This window comes from Tinamus guttatus, unplaced genomic scaffold, assembly GCF_059628265.1.
Source record: "Tinamus guttatus ecotype Peru unplaced genomic scaffold, ASM5962826v1 Tinamus_guttatus_pri_ptg000308l, whole genome shotgun sequence".
NCBI lineage: Eukaryota > Metazoa > Chordata > Aves > Tinamiformes > Tinamidae > Tinamus > Tinamus guttatus.
The window spans coordinates 24,392-44,304 of NW_028288842.1; the positions used below are offsets into that span (position 1 = coordinate 24,392).

The 19,913-nt window shown below is 36.1% G+C and overlaps 1 protein-coding gene across 2 annotated transcripts in view; it reads left to right on the plus strand.

The window, feature by feature from the left end:
• Nucleotides 1-19,702, plus strand: part of ARFGAP3 (ARF GTPase activating protein 3) — a 36,633-nt gene extending 16,931 nt beyond the window's left edge. For both annotated transcript variants that reach the window (XM_088528338.1, XM_088528339.1), the window contains exons 8-16: nucleotides 614-660; nucleotides 2,495-2,640; nucleotides 5,978-6,103; nucleotides 6,605-6,727; nucleotides 9,969-10,106; nucleotides 11,255-11,378; nucleotides 12,396-12,486; nucleotides 18,094-18,215; nucleotides 18,862-19,702. In XM_088528338.1, coding sequence (XP_088384464.1) covers nucleotides 614-660; nucleotides 2,495-2,640; nucleotides 5,978-6,103; nucleotides 6,605-6,727; nucleotides 9,969-10,106; nucleotides 11,255-11,378; nucleotides 12,396-12,486; nucleotides 18,094-18,215; nucleotides 18,862-18,879 — 935 coding nt within the window. In that variant the 3' untranslated portion in view covers nucleotides 18,880-19,702. The remainder of the gene's footprint in view (nucleotides 1-613; nucleotides 661-2,494; nucleotides 2,641-5,977; nucleotides 6,104-6,604; nucleotides 6,728-9,968; nucleotides 10,107-11,254; nucleotides 11,379-12,395; nucleotides 12,487-18,093; nucleotides 18,216-18,861) is intronic.
• Nucleotides 19,703-19,913: the final 211 nt, after the last annotated feature.

The window sequence follows — 19,913 nt, forward strand, 5'->3', positions numbered from 1 at the left end:
TATGTAAAAAAATATGCACAGGGCTTCCTTTTTCATGTTAGAAGATTGAATGCAAAGCATGAATACAGCTGAAATTTCCAATTTTTGTGGTAATTTAGACTCCTAATACTAGGCAGTTGAACAAAACTAGCTAGTTATTTAGTGATACAGAATGTTACTACCTCTGATAATTGTCATATTTTTTTTGGTGCAACTACTTCTACCTGTATCAACCATGCTTTTATGCATGGCCAGTAACTTTCTATCCAGAATACAATTTATCTTGAAAAAGATATTATATTTAATAGACCTCTAATCTGATTTATATTGACAAGTCCCATTCTGTTTACTAGTAGGTATCCAGAACTGAAAATTGAACCCTAATCAATTTCTTATTTGCAAGAGATGCCATATACTATATGAGGGACTCTTTCCCACTTTTTCTTGGTACTGTTCACAGTCCTCTTTCCTGGAACTATTTAGTTTTAAATGTCTTCATGTAGAAATAGTAATACTTTTAGGAATTAAAATAAATGAAGCTCTCTATTTTGAGGCTGATTTTGCAGATATAAGGTTCAGAAGTTCTGATATTAATAAAATTGTATCTCAAGTAACATATGTTTCATCTTTGCAGAGAACACCTCCTTCATAAAAAAGAAGCCAAATCAAGCTAAAAAGGGCGTAAGTGTATATAATTAATACATTTTTTTTTGCCTGTATTGTAGTTCTCTGGAAATATGTAGATTGCAGTATAGAAATATATCATGTAAATTGAAAAAGCTAAACAGCACTTTTATTGCTAACAGTGTATGGACTTGTGTCAGTGGAATAGATCCTCTACAAAGTGATTTATACTGCTAGAATTAATTTGTCTAACAGTCTACTGCTACTAGGTAGTAGAGTGCTTTAACATCTGTGGGCTGGTTTCTGACCTCAGTTAAATTATAACACTGTATATATATATGCATCTCACCAAAATGTCTTTACTTTCACATGTGTATCTGAGCCTCATTTTATTTATGGGTTGTCTGGATCTGAATAGCTGGCAATATCTTTCAAAAATGAGAAAAATAAAAAATGCCAAAATGTGTTTTGAAGTCAAGGTTTGTATCACAGTTTTGTACAGCTCTGCTTACAACCGGTGTCTCTGCACCTCAACCTGATGCACTGTAACTCTTCCTGCTTAACAGACATGGGCTGCCATTTGGTAGTAGAGCTTCTTCAGTCTTTCATACTAGTCTAAGGTGGTTGGCATTGAGATATTTCTGTAGCAAGCTCTGAAAACAGGAAATACAATAGTTCTTTTAATATTCATAATATAAATGTAATACAATATGCATATATATATGTAATATAATGTAAATATGCATATGTGGCATAACCTCTGAGAGAAGATATTTCCATCCATTCTTTTAAGGAATGCTCATAGCAAAATTGCAGGAAAGATAAGTGCATCTACTTTTAAAAGCAGTTCAGTGCAGTAATTTCCAACTTTTTTTTTGATCTGCAAATATAGCAACTAATCGGAAATTCAGACCTCTGCATGGGTAATTGAATATGTAGTGCATATCTCATGGTGAGCTTCTCTTTCTTCTTGTATACCCCCAGAAATAATCCACAGATGCGCTGGTAGCCTGTGTTCTACAGAATGACATCCACTGACTTGCACAGAATATGGGAATTTGAGTGCATTCCATGGTCTAATTTTGAATATACACCCTCTGAGTCCCAAGTATCCCTAATGGCAATGATTTTCATCTTTTACTGGAGCACAAGATTCATTTGGGCTCAAGTCTGTTAATCCTTGCTCCCACTCGAGGGCCCTAATATGCAAAAAGCACTCTGATCTATCCTGAAAGATTCAGGAAGTACCCCCCTAAAGAGATATGTTCCCTTAAACTCAGGAGCACTTGAGTGGGTTCAACGTTGCGTGCACAGTTTGTGCTATAGTATCAAGCCTGGCTGCACTGTTTTCTATACCAGAGCTTGCAGGAAGACTTTCAAGGGGGTTAAGGCGAGTGTAACGTGGACATAAATATTGCTGCAGTGTCACAGGTCGGCAATAAACATGGGAAACTGAGACCAAGTACTGTGCCACTTGCGATAGAACTCACTGTATCTCTTCATATTTATAATCTGTGGGGTTTTTTTTGTTTGTTTTACACAGTTAAAACCAGAGTGAAAGAATGTACTTTATTCTGTTGAAATAATAGGAGCTAGAAATATAATTGCTTTAAAAGAATCTCTGCAAAACTGTAACCTGTCAACATTTATTAAAAATATGGATCATAAGAACCAATAACACTGACTAATGAGGACTATTTCCATATTTAAGTTGCAAATTAAGCACCAAGCGGTTCAATTGCAATAAATCTTCGTTGCTGTTCATCTGTCTTCGAGAACAGCGTGCAGTATGTGCAGTTGCTTTCAAAGCTGACCATTAAGCCAGCTGAAGTGATTGTCTCGGTTATAATGTTCAGGGTTTTTTTTTTGTTTCTGTTTTTAATTAATCAAGCTTGGTGCCAAAAAAGGTGGCTTGGGGGCGCAGAAAGTGAGCAACCAAAGCTTCAATGAGATTGAAAAGCAAGCGCAAGCTGTAGATAAAATGAAGGAGCATGAGGATCTTCACATTGGTAAGAGAAATGAGAAGGAAGAACCACTGTAAGTATGAATTTTGTGAATTATGTACCATGTAAAACATGCTACTTGATTTGATATGGCTGAGTTGGGCCAAAAACTGTCCATTTGCTTTTTTAAGTTAAGAATAGACTTAAGACTTTCTCTTGAAGTAGCCCAGTGCAGTCTTAAAAATCAGAAGAAAATACAACCAAACAAAAAAGCTCAGTGTTACTAGTGTTTGTTTTTTATTTAAAACTGAAAATAATGAAGTCTTTTACTGATAAATAAAATGAAATAAAAAAGCAAATATTAAGCATTGTCATGAAGATTTTGCTTCTTGAGTTTTCGTTTTTCTATTGTAGTGAACTAAATACTATTTAAACAGCCTCCTTAATACTAAGGGGAGTATAGTCCAATATGTACAAACAAAACAAAATATTTGTAAGAGCTTCTTTGCTGAAGGCAGAGAGTAATTTAAGTATTGCTGGATATTGCCTCTGTAAGTTTCTGATGGTTTATACTGGAAATGGCTTTGTTTTCACCAAAAGCTTTTGAATATTTTTATCTAAGGCCTTCCATCTGCTAGTTCATCTTCACGTTGGTCCATCAGCCTTACAGCTCATAGAGCTCAGTTTTGTAATTCTTTCCTTAAGTCTCTTCCAGTAGAAGATTTTGGTTTCTAATGTTGTAGCAGTTGTCATCAAAATGAGTCTAGTGAAGAATTGGCTAGTGTAAACTTCCACTGTTGTAAAGTTGAAGTCCCTCTTTACATGCTAAGATACACCATCTTTATAAGCTACTGAGAAACTTTCTAAATTATGGAATAATAACAGAATCACTCAGTGCTTGTGGTACCAATAGTCTCTTCTCTGTTCCTTTTGCTCACACTGCTTAAGCAGAAATAGGTGTTTCGTATGCCTCAAAAATATTAATCACAGGTGAATCATTTTCCTTGAGCATTTGTGCCACAAAGCCGTGTTTCTTAGAGATTGCTGAAGACATACCAGTGAACTGAATAGGAAGGACGTAATATGAAATAAAAAGAATAAGTTCCTTGTTGTTAGTTGCCATTCTTTTGAAATGAATAATGTAATTAAAGAATAAAGTCCATATAGTGATTCTGCTTTACTAGAATCCTTTAGTAGAACCTCTAGTAGAACATGACCTGATATCTCAGCAGTGCGGTCCCTTGTGTGATCGTACTGTGCTTTCAGTCAGTGTGGGACATGGGTGACTGCGGTGGCCAGAACCCTCCAGACATGTCTGCAGAGGTGAGGGATGCTCCTAAACTTCAAATTACGGATCTGATTCCACTACAGGCAAGATAAATGCATTTTCCTACAGATAACCTTCTTGTTTTTTTTGCCTGTAGATGGCAGTATATATCAAAACTAGAGGAGGGTGAACACTTTTAAAATAATAGCCTCCAAGTAATTTTGATGTTGATTTTAGTTCGAAAAGCTGAAATAATGAGTTTTAATGAATTAGTTCAGTGTGATTTTTGTAATATGGCTGGAATTGAAACAGTGCTTTGTACTTAGAAGGAAAACAATGCTGAGACTTAAATTTAAAATGTGAAGTTTCTTCATTTTCTGCTGTGCACTGACAAGAGATTAGACAACTAGAGCTACTCTAAAAAAATAAAGCCATCAATATCTTTATTTCAGTGTCAGCTAGTAAGAATATCTTGATACTGATAAAATAGCTTTCATAAACTAAGCTCGCTGTCCTTCTTAAAGTCTAGGGCATCTTTGTTTTCCGTAGCAGTTTCAGGTTGGCTCCTCAGTCACCACTTTCAGTTTGGCATGTAAGATCAACTCTTTAAAAAAAAAAAAATCCTTTTCTGAAAGCATTCTGTGCTTTGAGGATTAGCTTTTCCAATCCTTAATGAAAGGATACTTGAGCATCCACAGGTGATTAAGATCACTCTCTTTTTGCAATTCACTTGGAGGGGAGATGGCCCAGTTGATATAATAGGTTAGTGACTGCATCTCTTGCTTGGGAAGTAAGAAAACTTAATTTCTGTGCCCTTCTCATTTTGAAGGGGTCAGTCACGCAACTTTTGCCTCCCAGCAGAGTGCATAAGGTGGGAACAATCTTATCCTTGTGGTAGAGGCGTATCTTTGTCCTCGTATTTAAAATTACATATGCATTCAAGCCAGTTCCAATAAACAATTGGGTTGGATGCATGCCGGAAGATAATATTCCTTGCTCAAGAACTTATCTTCATCTCTGCATCTGCATGAAATGACTGGAAAGTTACAATGGAAATGTGTGTGTGCTGACAAAGACAACAGCAGTTGTCTACTTAAGGCAGAAGGTCTCCCAGCAGCATACTAAATCTCATTTACATTCTTTTCTGGTAACGGTCATTTCTGTTTTATGACAGTCACAACTTAAGCAGTACATTCCACATTGAAATGACTATTTGTATCCCTTTCAACCTAATAGACATGATTAAGTAGTGCTTTTATAATTCTGTAATCAAGATAAAAAAACCTGTTTTGTCCCTGTAAAAAATCCTGCTGAAATATAATTATTACTAAATAATTATGAAAAGATTGTTTTGAGATCTAGGGAAGTCCACAGCATCTCAGAAAGACATTACCTGAATTCTGGAGCAATTTGAGATGACAAAATGTGTTGCCAACTGTGCAGAAAACCCTAATTGTGGATGCTTCAAGGATTCCTTGACCCAGAATATATTCCCTTTTGGGGATACAAAGGTTCCCTTCCCTCCTCAGATACTTTGTTGGGGGACGGGGAGGAGCCCCATCAGTGAGGAGCAGAGTCCAGCCTAGCTTTAGCACTTGCTTCTTGAGTATAGAGAAGAGGTGTATAAAAAGTATATATAAAAAGGAGGGAGCAGAGGGAAGGAGATGGCAAAAGGTAGAGACAGGCGTAAGAGGGGCCAAGCCGCATGTTTGGGGAACACATTACTAACATTGTATTCTGAACGTAGAAATATTGTAGTATATAGTGGTTGGATAATTCACATAATTATTTGATATTACAGACACTTAAGATTGCAAAAACAAAATCCTTTCAGGTTGACTTGATGATGCAAAACTTTCATGAATTGCAGTACAGTTCTGTGGCACAAATACAGTACAGATGTTAGCAACACAATATTTCACATTCAACTTGAAAAAGACTATGGGCATAAACAGGCCCTGATACTCTTTACACTGTCTTTTCTCTTGTTTTTCTCCTATTGTTACAGTTCGAATTCAGTCCTGTTAATAATGCTTTCAGTAAACACAGAAAATATTCTTTTTAAACCTCGAGTTTTCTGTTGGTTACTTTCTACCAATATTATGGGGTTGGGCATTACATTTAGCATTTTACAGTTATACATTAGCTGTATGTTTTGTTTTAGTGTATCATCTTTAAGATTGGCCTACAGAGATCTTGATATTAAAACAAAAGATGACAAGCTAAATCTATCTGATAAGAAGAAAAGTGAGTTAGAGAGACTTGGCATCGGATTTGGTAGCAACAGAAGGTATGTGAAGTTCTGTAAGTTGTGTTAAATATATTCTATACAGTTTTGGTACAATTACCCTTGAATTTACATAGGAAATGAAACACTACTGTGTGGTGTGGAAACTTAAGCTTTAAAAGCATCTAGTAGTTGTTGGGAAAGGAGTAAGGTAGCTTCTGATGGATTTAAAAGTCTTACCCTCCCAGTCAGGCAGTAACTTAAACTGTGGATTGTTTTTTGGGGTTTCTGTCCCAGTTAGCTGAGGAGGAGGAGAACGGCAGCAACATTTTCAGTGAATACTACAAACCAATGCATAGTGTATCTAGTAAAAGCTCAGACTTTGAAAAATTACTTTACCATGTTTTATACTGTTGAAGTGGTCCCAGAAATTCATTTGAAAGTCTTGTGACTACTTCAGAAACAACAGATAATTTTTCCAGGAGAAACTAGATTTGGGATTTTGTTCTTTTAGCTTAAGAATTTTTCATCTCTTTACATAATTATTTTCTTTCTGTTTCCTAGTGGCATTTCCCACTCAGTCATTTCGGATATGCAGACAATAGAACAGGAGTCGCCTACAATTGCAAAACCAAAGAAAAAGTACATGGATGATGTAGAAGACTCATATTTTTCTTCTGGTTCAAGGTAATGTCACGGCTTTTTGTTTGAGTTGGATGGAAGTATGCTCAAGGTACTCAAATACACAAAATACTTTTGAAACATATAATCAAAAAAGACAGCTACACAGGTCTGTCTACCTATTTTGTTTTCAGGGAACATTATCTAAATCGGAAAAGTTGTAAATAGTTGACTGTATGCGGTAAATGCTTTTAGAAAGAAGATGGGATATTTTCTTGTAAGGGGAAAGTGGTCTGCATTATGCGTTGTTTATGGGTTTTGTCTTGTTCAGGTCTGACAAATGTCTAGTCTTTGGTTCTTTGCAAAGGCATTAAATTTTATGCCTTTGGCATTGAACTTTAATTTGCCATATACTGAATCGAGGGATTTTTTTCATCAGCATGACTTGTTTTTCTCTCTGTTTCTTGTGGTACCATCTTCTGCTATGTTTAATGCAGTGTGCACCAGAATGCATTGACACCTGTCAAATGCAAAAAGTCTTTTTGCCATATTGCATGTCAGATGTATTGCACATCTCCAATATTTTCACTTTACGTATATTAAATATTTGAACATAAAGTTTAACTAACTAGTCTTAAAATAATTGAATTATTTTTTCATCAGGGTACAAGCACAGTGTGTATAAAATACTGTTGTTGGTAGGGAAACAAAAAGGATTAGTCCTAAGGGCTCTAATTGTGATGGAACAGCTGTTTCTGGACTGATGGGAAGAAACAGGTGGTGCTTTTAGTAACTGCTTTTATTGGTTAGCTGCCAAAAAGCATGAAAAATTGTACCTAGTTACCTGTAGACAGGCAAATAAAAAGACAAAGGCATCAATGTCTTTGCTTTGTAATGTAATAGGCAGTGGCAGAAATGCAAGCGTGATGCTAAGTAAATGGGCAACAATCTTGTAAAATAAAATATGTATCATTTCAGTGCTTCCCTATTTGTTCCCTGAAAAGAAGTCCTATTGCTCCCAAATTATTCCTAAATCCAGTAGCAGGCAAATTATGAATTATGGAAGACACTTTTAAAATGTGTTTTAGTTCAGTAATTAGAAGATAAATTGTGACCTAACTGTTTTTGTCTCTTGTTCTTGCAGCAACAGTATAATCTAATTGGATTTGGTATTCAAATTCATCCTCTTTAAGGGAAGCATAATGTTAGATTGTTGGTCAAGTTTATATATATTCTTTTATTCCAAGCTATGACTTCGAAATAGAGGCAAAGTAATTTTAGTATCATCTTAATATTTTGATAGTGCAACACTTGATTTTTATTAAGTGCCTTTTTTTTTTTTTCTGAATGCTGAGGAAGAATTTTGCAAAGCTCTGAAACTCTGAGGAGAAAACACAGACCAGGGGAAGTAGGACATCTTGCTCAATATGATTCCTGTAGTTTTCCCTTCTTGCCCGTGGTTGAGATGGCTGCTGTGAGATCAGGTTGTTTCGTGTGTAGCGTGTTTTATTATTATGCACCGATCTTGAATTTTTAAAGACTGCAGTGGCTTCACTAGCTGGGCAAGAATAACAATGTCACTGCATCATACTTTCCTTGCAGCCCGTATCCTGTTATTGTGCTCTCCACCCCGAGAGGAACACAGGAGACATCAGACTGAAGAAAAAGTAGCCTGGTGGTTGGGAAACATATAGAGCCTTGTCATGTTTCTAAGCTGATGTAAGGGAGGGAGACAGCTGAATAAAGAGATTTGGAAGACCAGCTACTTCCTTTTGCTGTGCTGCAATTTCCTGGGAGTTTCTGTCTTCTTTTTATTTCTTTTGCACGTGATATTGCACTGAAAACAGCTTCTGCTGACATCCACTCTGTGGGGTGAGACTGTGAAGACCAAGGTCCCTGTGTAGCAAGTCTCCCTCGCACAAAGCACTGAATACCCTTCCCTTTGCCCTCCAGGAGGGAAAAAAAGGAGAGGATTGTTGCGGAAATTCTTCCTAAATTTGTCTTTGATGTTTTATATATGTGCAGTCATGGGAGACCTCTCTGCTGAAGATGTCACATCTCCTATAAACTGCAGAAACAGTGTCCTGACTATTTGTAATGCAAATACAGAGAATTTTTTTAAGGTGCTTTTCACAGAACACAGATGCCAATTTTAATATCCTGTGCTTGTTTCTATTGAATGATCACATCCTGCTGGCCTCCTGTTGTTTTGATCACTGTACTGGCTATCCTAATCGTATCAAATCTTTATGACAGTTTATTTAATCACTAAGGGAAATTCTTCATCTTTGGCTTTTAGCTTAAATCAATTCATGGCATTATTTGTAGTGTTGTCTCTATATATTTAGATAAAGGGGAAACAGTCAAGATAAGATAGTAGTTGAACTGACCAACATGCTTCATTTTATTTCTTATACGTAGCCATGTGTTCCTTGCACTTTGGATATGCAAGAGAAGCAACTGCCATATCTATTAAAACATAAATTAATTTTTAAGAAATGTGGTCTTTAACATTGTTTTAATAAAACACGTTACAAAGCCCAGAGATATTTAGTACTTGTTAACAGTATGAAGCTTAATAAACAGTATTAAGACATAATAAACACAGCCAGAGGCAAAGGCTTTGCTTACAGTTGTGAATGAGGCTTGTTTATGCTGTGGGAAAGGGGAGCAGACTCCTTGCTTCCTAACTTGCACATTGACTGCTATGGAATAGTAGCTACTTGACCAGAAACCTTGGCCCCGTGTGAAGCCCAGTACCAGCAGAGGCTTGTTCTTGGCTTTTGGGAGTATTCAAGGTGCCTTGAAAGTTGTGGCTTTATCATCATTGAATGGAAATTCAATAGCACCAGGCCTTATAAGCAAACTGCCTTGTATGTGCATTTGCAGGGTCAAAATGATGCCAAATCCTTACTCACAGGGCCCGACCTGAAGTGTTCTCAGAGTACAGAGATGTTTTGACCATGTTCTTCCCAGTGTCTCCCTGGACACTAAAAAAAATGTTTGTTTCCAAGTAATGAGAACTCTGCTCTGTTATTTTCAATGTAACAAACCTTTCAGGCAGTCTATGTATTCATGACCATATCCAGCCTAAAGAAAGGCTAGACTTTTTAGTGCAGCAATAGTTGCAAATGAATAATTCAGATTTCATAATACTGCTTAGCAATTTTGTGCAATTGAAGTGGATTTTTTTGTGTGCTACTTTAATCAACTGAAAACTTACTTGCAAGTGAACATTATTAAAGTTTACTTAACAGTATGAAATATTACTACTACTACAATACTTCTTATTCTTCTTTTATTTTAGGTACTATGATTCTTCAGTTTTGAGGAGCAGCAGTTTCTCTAAATGGGATGACAATCCAGATTCTTTTTGGAAGAAAGAAAGTAATAACAGAGATATTGATATAATATTAACTTCAAAAAGTTCAGGATATTCAGACAGGTATACCAAGAATACCTAGTTAACTTTTATACTCAGAGCTCAAGCTTGTTAATATGATTTCTGTTCTGATCAGTGTGATGGGATTTGTGGGGGATATAAGAGAAAGAGAAATTGTATATGACTCTGATTAGCAGTCAAGGGACCGCAAGGCTGCATTTCTTCTGTTTAATTATTTACGTTTTAAGCACTGTGAATTCCTGTTCAGTGCTCTAAAGTATATGCGACAGACTAATTTCCTAAGTATATCATGAAAAAGAAAAAAAAAAAAGACAAAATGAGTTATTAAGAAAACTTCAGTTGTTTGAACGTTTTGAGAAGATACCTCCTTTACTTGCCCTGTTTATTGCTTAATGAACCAAAAAGATCCAAGTCACCAAATGAATGCAACTGCAGGGTACTCAACTCACAGCATTAAGATATAAAGGAAGCTTCTATGCAATAAGTCTTTTTTTTCATGATAAAAGATGGGTGCTTCCTCTCTGACAGCTTTGTTTTTGTCTTTGTAATCAAGGGAACGATTTAAGAACTTGTAATTTTTGCTTGTTGGGATGTTGCTTTCTGATTCTAAAGACAAAACTTTAATATTTTCTTTCCCTGTACTATGGAGTTTGTGCACTAGACTTTATTTTGTTTCCTGAAAACTGGGCCAGTGATGCATATCCACTCAATATGCATTAATGTCTAGTAATTGATGTGTATTACTTCCTTATTTGAGCTTATTTATTTAAGATTAAGAAGAGTTGAATGTGTATGTTTGCTGAAATGGAAGATAATGATAATTCAAGGGATGGTAAACCTTTTTAACTGCTAGGGTTAAAAATGGATTTCACTGATGGAGGAGTTCTTTTTTGCCTTGCTTTCTGTACAGAAATAATCTGTCCTTGTTGACATAATTTAGGCTTGCATCCTATTAAACGTTCACTGATACTTTATTTGCTGCTCTGCTGTAGCAATTTAGAGGAAGTTACCAGAGTTTCCTTGTCCTGGGCTCACGCTAATTTTATTTTTAATTCTTTTTGGTTTTTTTTTAGTTACAGTTAAAATTTTTTGATTTTGCAAAGCAGAGGTGGTAATTTCTCGTTTGGTTTATTGCATGTGCCATGACCTAAATAAGTTATTCTTGCTAATGTAGTTGATTTTAATTTCAGGCCTGCATCTCGTCGTAAACCTGAATATGAGCCACCTTTAAGCACAGATGAGGCACAAAAAAAATTTGGCAATGTAAAAGCAATTTCCTCAGACATGTATTTTGGAAGGCAAGATCATGCTGATGTAAGTACAAAACTGTGGTAGATATTTTTGGGTGCTAAAATATCCTTTGGCTGTAGAAAACAGTATTTGAGATAAAGAGTAGGCAATAAGTAATTAAAATGGGTGGAATTCAGGGTAAGTTTGCTAAGGAGAGGTTTGCAGAACTGAAGCCATTGAAATATTTTTTTGATGGAAATTTAGAAGTCTCTGGTGACTCTTAATAGTTTATTATTTCCTTTTAAGGAGCTGTACCTGTAAGTAGGACTTTAACTGCATCATAATTCCTCTCTGATGGATGTGGTAAACTAATACAGAAATGACTATGAAAAAAAATGAATCCGAGGTCAAGTGGATGCTCACTTATTTTGTTTTAAAGTACTATATAGTAAATATCTAAATGGATCCTAATAAGCAATTAAGCGAGTAGCTGTCTCCTCTGTATTGTAATACTAAGCACATAAATTGTTCAACAAATCACATATAACTGAACCAGCCTAAAAATCAAAAATTTAGGTTAATGTTGTGGTGAATTTTTGAGGTGAGGAATACTTGGAGTAATCTAAAGGGTAATGTAAAGAATATGAGCAATGTGTTACTGTTCCGAACTAACTCAAAAGAAATTAAAGTTAAGAAATGAAGAAGTTAAAAGCATCATGTGATCAGGAAGGTTAATATGATGCTAACTGCAGCATATTTTCCTTATCTCACCCAACAAATGCATTTCAGATTTCTTTTTTTGATGGTTGCATAGTTCGTTCCCTTCTGCCTAGTCAATATTTTCCATTTTTTTAGAGAAGATAACAGTAAATAGGCCACTGTTGTCACTCTGAACAGTCTGGAAATAGTTGAAATGATAGCCTTGCACTGTACAAGTCACGTGAAATCTGTCAGATGGTAATAGCTTGGGGAATTGTGGCCTTGAGCTGGATTTGTACGTTCTAAAACTGAATCTGTAACCGTATTATTGAATTATCTGACATGAACCCAAAAGATAGGAGTATACTCTTAAGATGTTTCTTCTTCTCAATTCTTTCCTAGTATGAAGCTAGGGCTCGACTAGAGAGACTTTCTGGAAGCTCCTCCATAAGTTCAGCTGACTTGTTTGAAGATCAGAAGAAACAGCCAGCAGGTATTGGAGAGGGAGGGAACTATAGCAGGCTGTGGCATATACATTGCCTCCATGTGTCTCTGCTTCTAGATCCAATATCAGTAAAATAGTATCACCCTGTTTTGCAAAACACATGCTAAGTGCAAAAAGCATTAATATTGTTAATAGTTCAAATGAGCATGACAGGTGTCATTTTCTTTTTTTAATTTATTTTTTAGGTTCAGTTAGGTAGCATATTTTGAACTGATCTTTATATGATGGATTAGCTGCAAATGATAGATTCACTGTAAGATTGCATATCTACCTGAAGGAAAGAAAGGAATCAGAAAAATTATCAGTTACCTGAGTGTTTTTTATTTTTTCGTTATGTCAGTCAAATTGTTAAAAAAACAACAACAAAAAAGGCATGGAAAGGGGGGATGAGGCCTAAAAATTGCATTGCTGACTTCACTCAGTTGAAAGAATATTTGCAATGACATGTAATAAATAAAAAGCTTTCAGGAGACATAAGCAAATTAAAGGCATTTCTTTGTAAACACTAACGTTTTCAGTAGAGATTATGATAATTTTATGACCCTTTCCCCACCTCTTACCCCCTCCTCTACATGCAAATTTTGATGCAAGTATACTCACTAGTAGAGAAATAATTTTTGTTACCACTTACCTAAATATTTTTTACTTTCTCAAATCATCAATGAAACTGTAAAGAAATGAATAAGGGAAAGGAGAGAATGAGGCATAAAAAATGAAGTGCTGTTTTGAGTCAGTTGAAAGAATATTGCAACATGATGTAATATATAAAAAGTTTTGCAGAGGCGTAAGAAAAATAACGGGCATTTCTTTATAACCTCTAAGATTTTCAGGAATCTATGACGTTTTGAGAATTTTATCACTCTCTCCTCACTATTTACTCTCACTCTTTACTCTCTCTTTACTCCTGCTTTTTAACCTCAGTTTTCTCTCACTCTCTACCCTCACTTTACTCCTGCTATTTAACCTTGCTTTACACTCACTTTTAACTTTCACTTTACACCCGTCCTTTACTCTCACTCTACTCCTGCACTTTACCCTCCTTTTGTTTCTACTCCCTATCCTCACTTTACCCTCGATCTTTACCTCAGTTTATTCTCGTTGTTTACCCTTTACCCTCATAGTTTACCCTCACTTAACTCCTGTTCTTTACCCTCATTTTACTCTGATTATTTACTCTTAGTTTACTCTCACTCTTTCCCCATGCTTTCCTCCTGCTCTTTCCCTGTGCTTTCCCCTCACTTAACTCCTGCGCTTTAGGCTTGCTTTGCCTTTGCTCCTTACCCTCGCTTTACTCTCGCCCTTTACCCTCGCTTTACTCTTGCCCTTTAACCCTTGGTTTACTCTCACCGTTTACCCTCGCCTTATTCACCCTTTTACCCTGGCTTTCCTCTCACCCTTTACCCTCGCTTCACGCTCACCCTTTTGCCCTCGCTTCACGCTCACCCTTTTGCCCTCGCTTCACGCTCACCCTTTTGCCCTCGCTTCACGCTCACCCTTTTGCCCTCGCTTCACGCTCACCCTTTTGCCCTCGCTTCACGCTCACCCTTTTGCCCTCGCTTCACGCTCACCCTTTTGCCCTCGCTTCACGCTCACCCTTTGCCCTCGCTTTACTCACCCTTTGCCCTCGCTTTACTCACCCTTTGCCCTCGCTTTACTCACCCTTTGCCCTCGCTTTACTCACCCTTTACTCTCGCTTTACGCTCACCCTTTACCCTCGCTTTCCTTTCGCCCTTTTACCATTGCTTTACTCTCACCCTTTTATCCTTGCTTTATTCTCACCGTTTTACCCTCGCTTTACTCTCACCCTTTGCCCTCAATATACAAATGCTGTTTATTCTCACTTCACTCCTGATCGTTACCCTCACTTTACCACTTTGCCGTCACTTTACTTTTGTTCTTTGCCCTTGCTTGAAGAGTGAGAACTCTGTACCCTCACTATACTCTTGCTCTGTACCGTCACTCTTTACTCCGACTCCTTACTCGCACTCTTTAGCCTCCTCTGCATGCAAATTTTGATGCAGGTTTCTTCCCTAATAGTGAAATAACTTTTTTTTTTTACCAGTTGCCTAAACGTTTTAATTTTTTTTTTTTAGTGTGTCAAATTGTAAAGAAATGAAGGGAAAGGAGGCAATGATGCATAATAAAAGATTTGCTCTCTTCATTTAGTTGAAAGAATGTTTTCAACGTGGTGTAATATTTAAAAATTTTGCAGGAGGTGTAAGCAAAATAGTGGCATTTCTTTGTAACCTAAAATCTTTCTGTAATCTATGAGGTAGTGATAATTTTATCACTCTTTCCCGGAACTCTTTGCCCATACTCATTACTCTCCCCTGCATGCAAATTTTGATGTACGTATACTCACTTGTAGAGAAATAACTTTTGGTATCACTTACCTATATGTATTTAATTTTTTCTTTTAGTCAGTCAAAGTGCAAAGAAATTGCCAAGGAAAAGGAGAGGATGAGACATAAAAAATGAACTGCTGACTTTAGTCAGTTTAAAAAATATTTGCGACGTGATGTAATATATAAAAAGTTTTGGGGAGGTGCAAGCCATTGAGCAGCATTTCTTTTAACCTCTAAGATTTTCCTTAATCTATGAGATGATGATAATTCTATCACTCTTTCTCCTTGCTCTTTCCGCTCACTCTTTTTCCTTGTCTTTATACTCCCGCTTGCATATTTTAAGGCAGGTAAACTCCCTAGTAAAGAAATAACTTTTGTTGCTAGTTACCTAAACGTCTTTTTTTTTTTTTAGTCAATCAAACTGTGAAAAAAAAATCAAGATGGAAGGGGGGAATGATGCATCAAAAAGGACTTGCTGGCTGTAGTTAGTTAAAAGAATATTTGTAAAGTGATGTAGTGTTTAAAAATGGGAGACGTAAGCAAATTAACAGCATTTCTTTGTAACCTCTTAAGTTTTTCATTAATTTATGAGTTTTTCATTAATCTAATCTATGATAATTTTATCGTTCTTTCCCCTCACTCTTTCCCCTCGCTCTTTCCCCTCACTCATTACTCTCCCCTGCATTCAAATTTTCATGCCAGTATACTCACTAGTAGAGAAATAACTTTCATTATCTTTTACCTCAACTTTTTTATTTTTTTTCTGGGGGGATTTCATCAATCAAACTGCAAAGAAATGAACAAGGGAAAGGAGGGGATGAAGCCTAAAAAATGAATTGCTTGCTCTAGTCATTTTTAAGAATATTTGCAATGCAATGTAATATTTAAGAAGCTTGGGGGATTCCGAAGCAAATTAGCATCATTTTTTTGTACCCTCTAAGCTTTTCAGTAAGATATGAGATAATGATAATTTTATCACTCTTTAGTGTCACTCTTTAGCCTCACTCTTCTTTGTAACCTCTAAGATTTTAAGTAATGTATGAGATTATGATTATTTACTCAGAATATGATGAGTGAGGATTATTTACATGTGTGTCCACAAACATACTAAAAAAAGGAGTATGCTTTTTCTATGTACACATTTACATGTGTGTGTGTTGGAATTCTCCCTGTATCATGAATAAGTAGTTTCAGGTAATTGTGTAGTTTTTACATATGTGTATGTGAATTTTGCACATGCAGGCATTCATTTCTGACCACTTGGAAGAGTTCTTAGGTATGTGGAATAAAAAAGTTCATAATAATGGAATGAAAAAGTCTTCCTAAATTTCTGGGTTAGTTAGTCCACAGTAAATTTAAGTTAGGCTATGAAGATTAACCTGAGTATACTATATTTTCTCAGTCTTATTGCACTAAAATAGTTGTGAGGAAAAATAAACTAGAAAATATATATTTTTAAGTTCATATTATATTAAATGGATAGAATATTCCTTTTCTGTTCCGTTCCTCCCGCTCTCTGCCCTCCTCCCTCCCTTCCCCGAAGTCTGTTTTTTGACAGTGACCCTGCTTTGACAAATTTGTTTGCACTTCGTGACTTGTCATGTAAAATAAATGCTAAGGCCACCATAAATACCATAGATTAAGAATTTTTTTAAAAAAGTAAAAAAAGTAAAAAAGCAGGAGACTTGAAGCTGGCAACAGGAATACTTCTGTAATTATGGGGTCTTTGCCAGCATGTCCTTTTGCCTAAAAGGTGAACCATGAGGGGCTGCAAGGAAACCCCTTGACTCATCATGATTTCAGACTTGTTGCATGTGAAGATATCAGATGATGGCCTCGTAGAAGCTAGTTTTGAAGGAAATTGCAAAGGAAAGAATTGTTGTGCCATCTCATTTATGAGATTTTTTCCAGACAAGAATCTGTAATTAGAAAAACATGAGAAAATTAATTAGCTCTGATTAGAGCTTTGCTCAGATTATTTATAGCTAGGGTTTTTATTTCTGTTATTCTGGCTTTAATGTAAAAAATTGCAGAAAGCCTCTCAGTGATGCTGATTTTTAAAAATTAATACAATAATGTTCATTTTGCTAAATAACAGGTAACAAGGGTGCCCATGGATTATAGGAAGAGCCATTAGCAGGCTTTAAGGAATAGAGTTGGAAACTTATCAAAAATGACTGTGCATCTTGCCCCGTTAAGCCAGACATTTGCCTAAATAAATGGGCTTAGTTGCAGTGATGTCCCTCCCAGCCCATTAGCAAGGTCGCCTTTAATTTTCTGTAAAAAGCGGAGCTGCAGGGTGCGTATCCCATCCCGGGGAAGGGTGGGAGAACCGGTCCTGACCATCAGTTGGGTACGTGACCGGAGCAGGGCTGCAGTTCTTGGCATGCTGAAGAAGCAGGAAGCCTGGTTGTATCCAGGATCTTGCCGTGCTCTTTTCCTGCCATTTGTGTCTACAGTATTTCCATGTGTTTGCGGTATCGGGTACCTAGTTTCAATTATTTGCAAATACTTTACAGTATTAAGGCATGCCAGGAATTCTTTTTTTTTATTCTTCCTCGTTTTTTGCTAATGAGTGCATGATTGTAATCTCGTGTTAGCCGGCTAATATTTATCCAACAGTTAATTTTGAAGCATCTTTGATTCCTTTTATCTTTAGGTCTGTACTTCTCATATTGAGTAGGAGTAACAAGTACTGATACAACCTCTTTATGTACGCTTTGAGGAAGGGTGAAACGCCAGCTGTGTTTTGGAATTTGAAAGCATAGTGCGTACATGACCTTAACTATATTTCCCATAGACTTTTCCAAATCTCAGGTATAGTAAGGCAAAATATATGTGTATGTATAGCAAGGATACCTGTGTGTGTACACATGGAGGATACATTTTAGTCATGACTGAGATATTCATCTTTAAAATCAAGCATGATAATTCTTTAAAAACAGTTATGGTGACTATGCAACTGTTGAGAGTACAGAACAAATAACGTGGCAGCTGGTCATAGTTGCAGAATAAATCACTCAGCTGGGAATTCAAAGCATAGAAGATGATAGGCTGGGTGCAAATATGAACAAATGAAAAATTTAAAAGCAAGGTGCGTTTATGAAATTTGAAGTTTTATGCCTGGCGGGTTTTGTACTGATGTACTGTAGTGTTCATCCTAGTATATAATACTTAGGGGGGAGGGAAAAGGCTGCTTTTAACAGAAAATTGCATATTTTTACTGTATGCACTTGTGTTTCCCCTTCAGGAAGCTACAATATTACAAATGTCTTGCCTTCAGCTCCTGATATGGCTCAGTTTAAACAAGGAGTGAAATCAGTGGCTGGAAAACTTTCTGTACTTGCTAATGGAGTCATGACATCTATACAGGTTAGTGAAAGTATTATGTTATAAGAAACCTCAATTAAATCTCCTTGTAGTGATTTAGTATCCTAAATCCTGCTGTTGGATTATACCTAAGGAGAAAAGAAGGAAGCTTCCTAAGTTTCTTGTGATAGGCAGCAGATCTTTATCTTTTTAAAAATAATTTTCTGATAGCTGGCTAACCTTCCTCAACTTTTTTGTCTTCTCCCTTGCACAGTTTTTTGCTTTTCTTAAAATAGGAACACAAATTCCATCATGGAAGTTATTTGCTGTTACCTTATTATTAAAGTAGTAATAGTTGAACTCTTGTGTTGTCTGTTGAATTCACTTGACAGTAACCCCCCTCCTCTGAGAATGTTTTTGTGCATTTTTGTGCATTTAACCCCTGAAAATAATGCATCCAGTCTCAACCGCGTAAGACTTGCTCTGTTACCCATGTACTTTGTTTCCTGCATGAGTTAAGTGGGAGCTGTTGAATGATTTTGAAAACAGGGCTAGTTATCTTGGTGTTTAACTGTAAACTCCAGTTCATAGAACACATTTTTTTCAGAGGCTTTAAGAATTAACTTATTTCTTTAGCAAAAGTAGCTAAGCTGATTTCTTTCAATGATAAACATAGCCATAACTGCATAACTTTTTTCTTCTTCTCTAGGATCGATATGGTTCATAAGCTTTTGGACATCAACCTAAGTACACTAAAGACGAATTTCTCTTGAGATATACCAGATCACAGTGCTGATTCAAATGAAGGTTGCCTTAACACTGTAGATGCTTTTAATTGCTCCAGGATTTTTTTTTTCATGCGACTTTCTGACTCAGCTCCTTATTGCTATTTCGTCTCTACAGAGCAGAAATTGTGTAGTAACTTGATACATCATATATGCCTTTTTCTTTACAGTGTTGTACTTCCGTTAGTGGCCTTAATGTTATCTGTCAGAAGTCTTATTTTATTGCTGTTTGTTGTGAGAGAGGGAGCAGAAAGGTGGACATGCACGCTGAAATAAGACTTCCTGACAGAAACCTCTCTGCAGTTGCACCTGTAGCTTGTCTTCTGATTGTCCTATGAGCTGTGGAGAAGAAAATTTAAATTAAGCATATGCTGAGATGGTATTTAGTGGACTGTAGCAAAACATAGAATTGAGTTAAACCTGTGCTTATTGGAAAGTAGAAGTTCTTGTGGTTTATTAATTGATGTGCATTAAAATGATGGAGAAATACTGCTTTAAAATGATATTTCTACTACAAAATGTTATGCTTAGATGTAAGTACAGAGGAGACAAGACACCTGGTATATTAAATAATGGATTTAATTTTATCATGGGAACAATCTATTTATTCCTAATTTTGAACGTTATAAAAAATGGCAATATAGAATCCTTAAGTGCATTTAAATGATCTGTATTGTGTACAAAATGAAAAAATATATATACAAAGGGCCTAACAGAGTAGCTAGTTAATTATTTGTTAAGAATTTTTAGAACAATCACAGTTTTTTTTTGATGAATTATTGAATGAGGAAATATACTGGGACTGTATAAAAAATCTTGTATAAAAAATGATTGCAACCCTTAAACCCCACAAGCAAAAATGAACTTCATCTAATTCTGTTCTGTAACTTTATTTCTTAATTCAAATTTGTATACTGCTGGTACCTAATAAAAACAATTGGTATAAACTGATTTTTTAATTAAATTTTTTATGTGC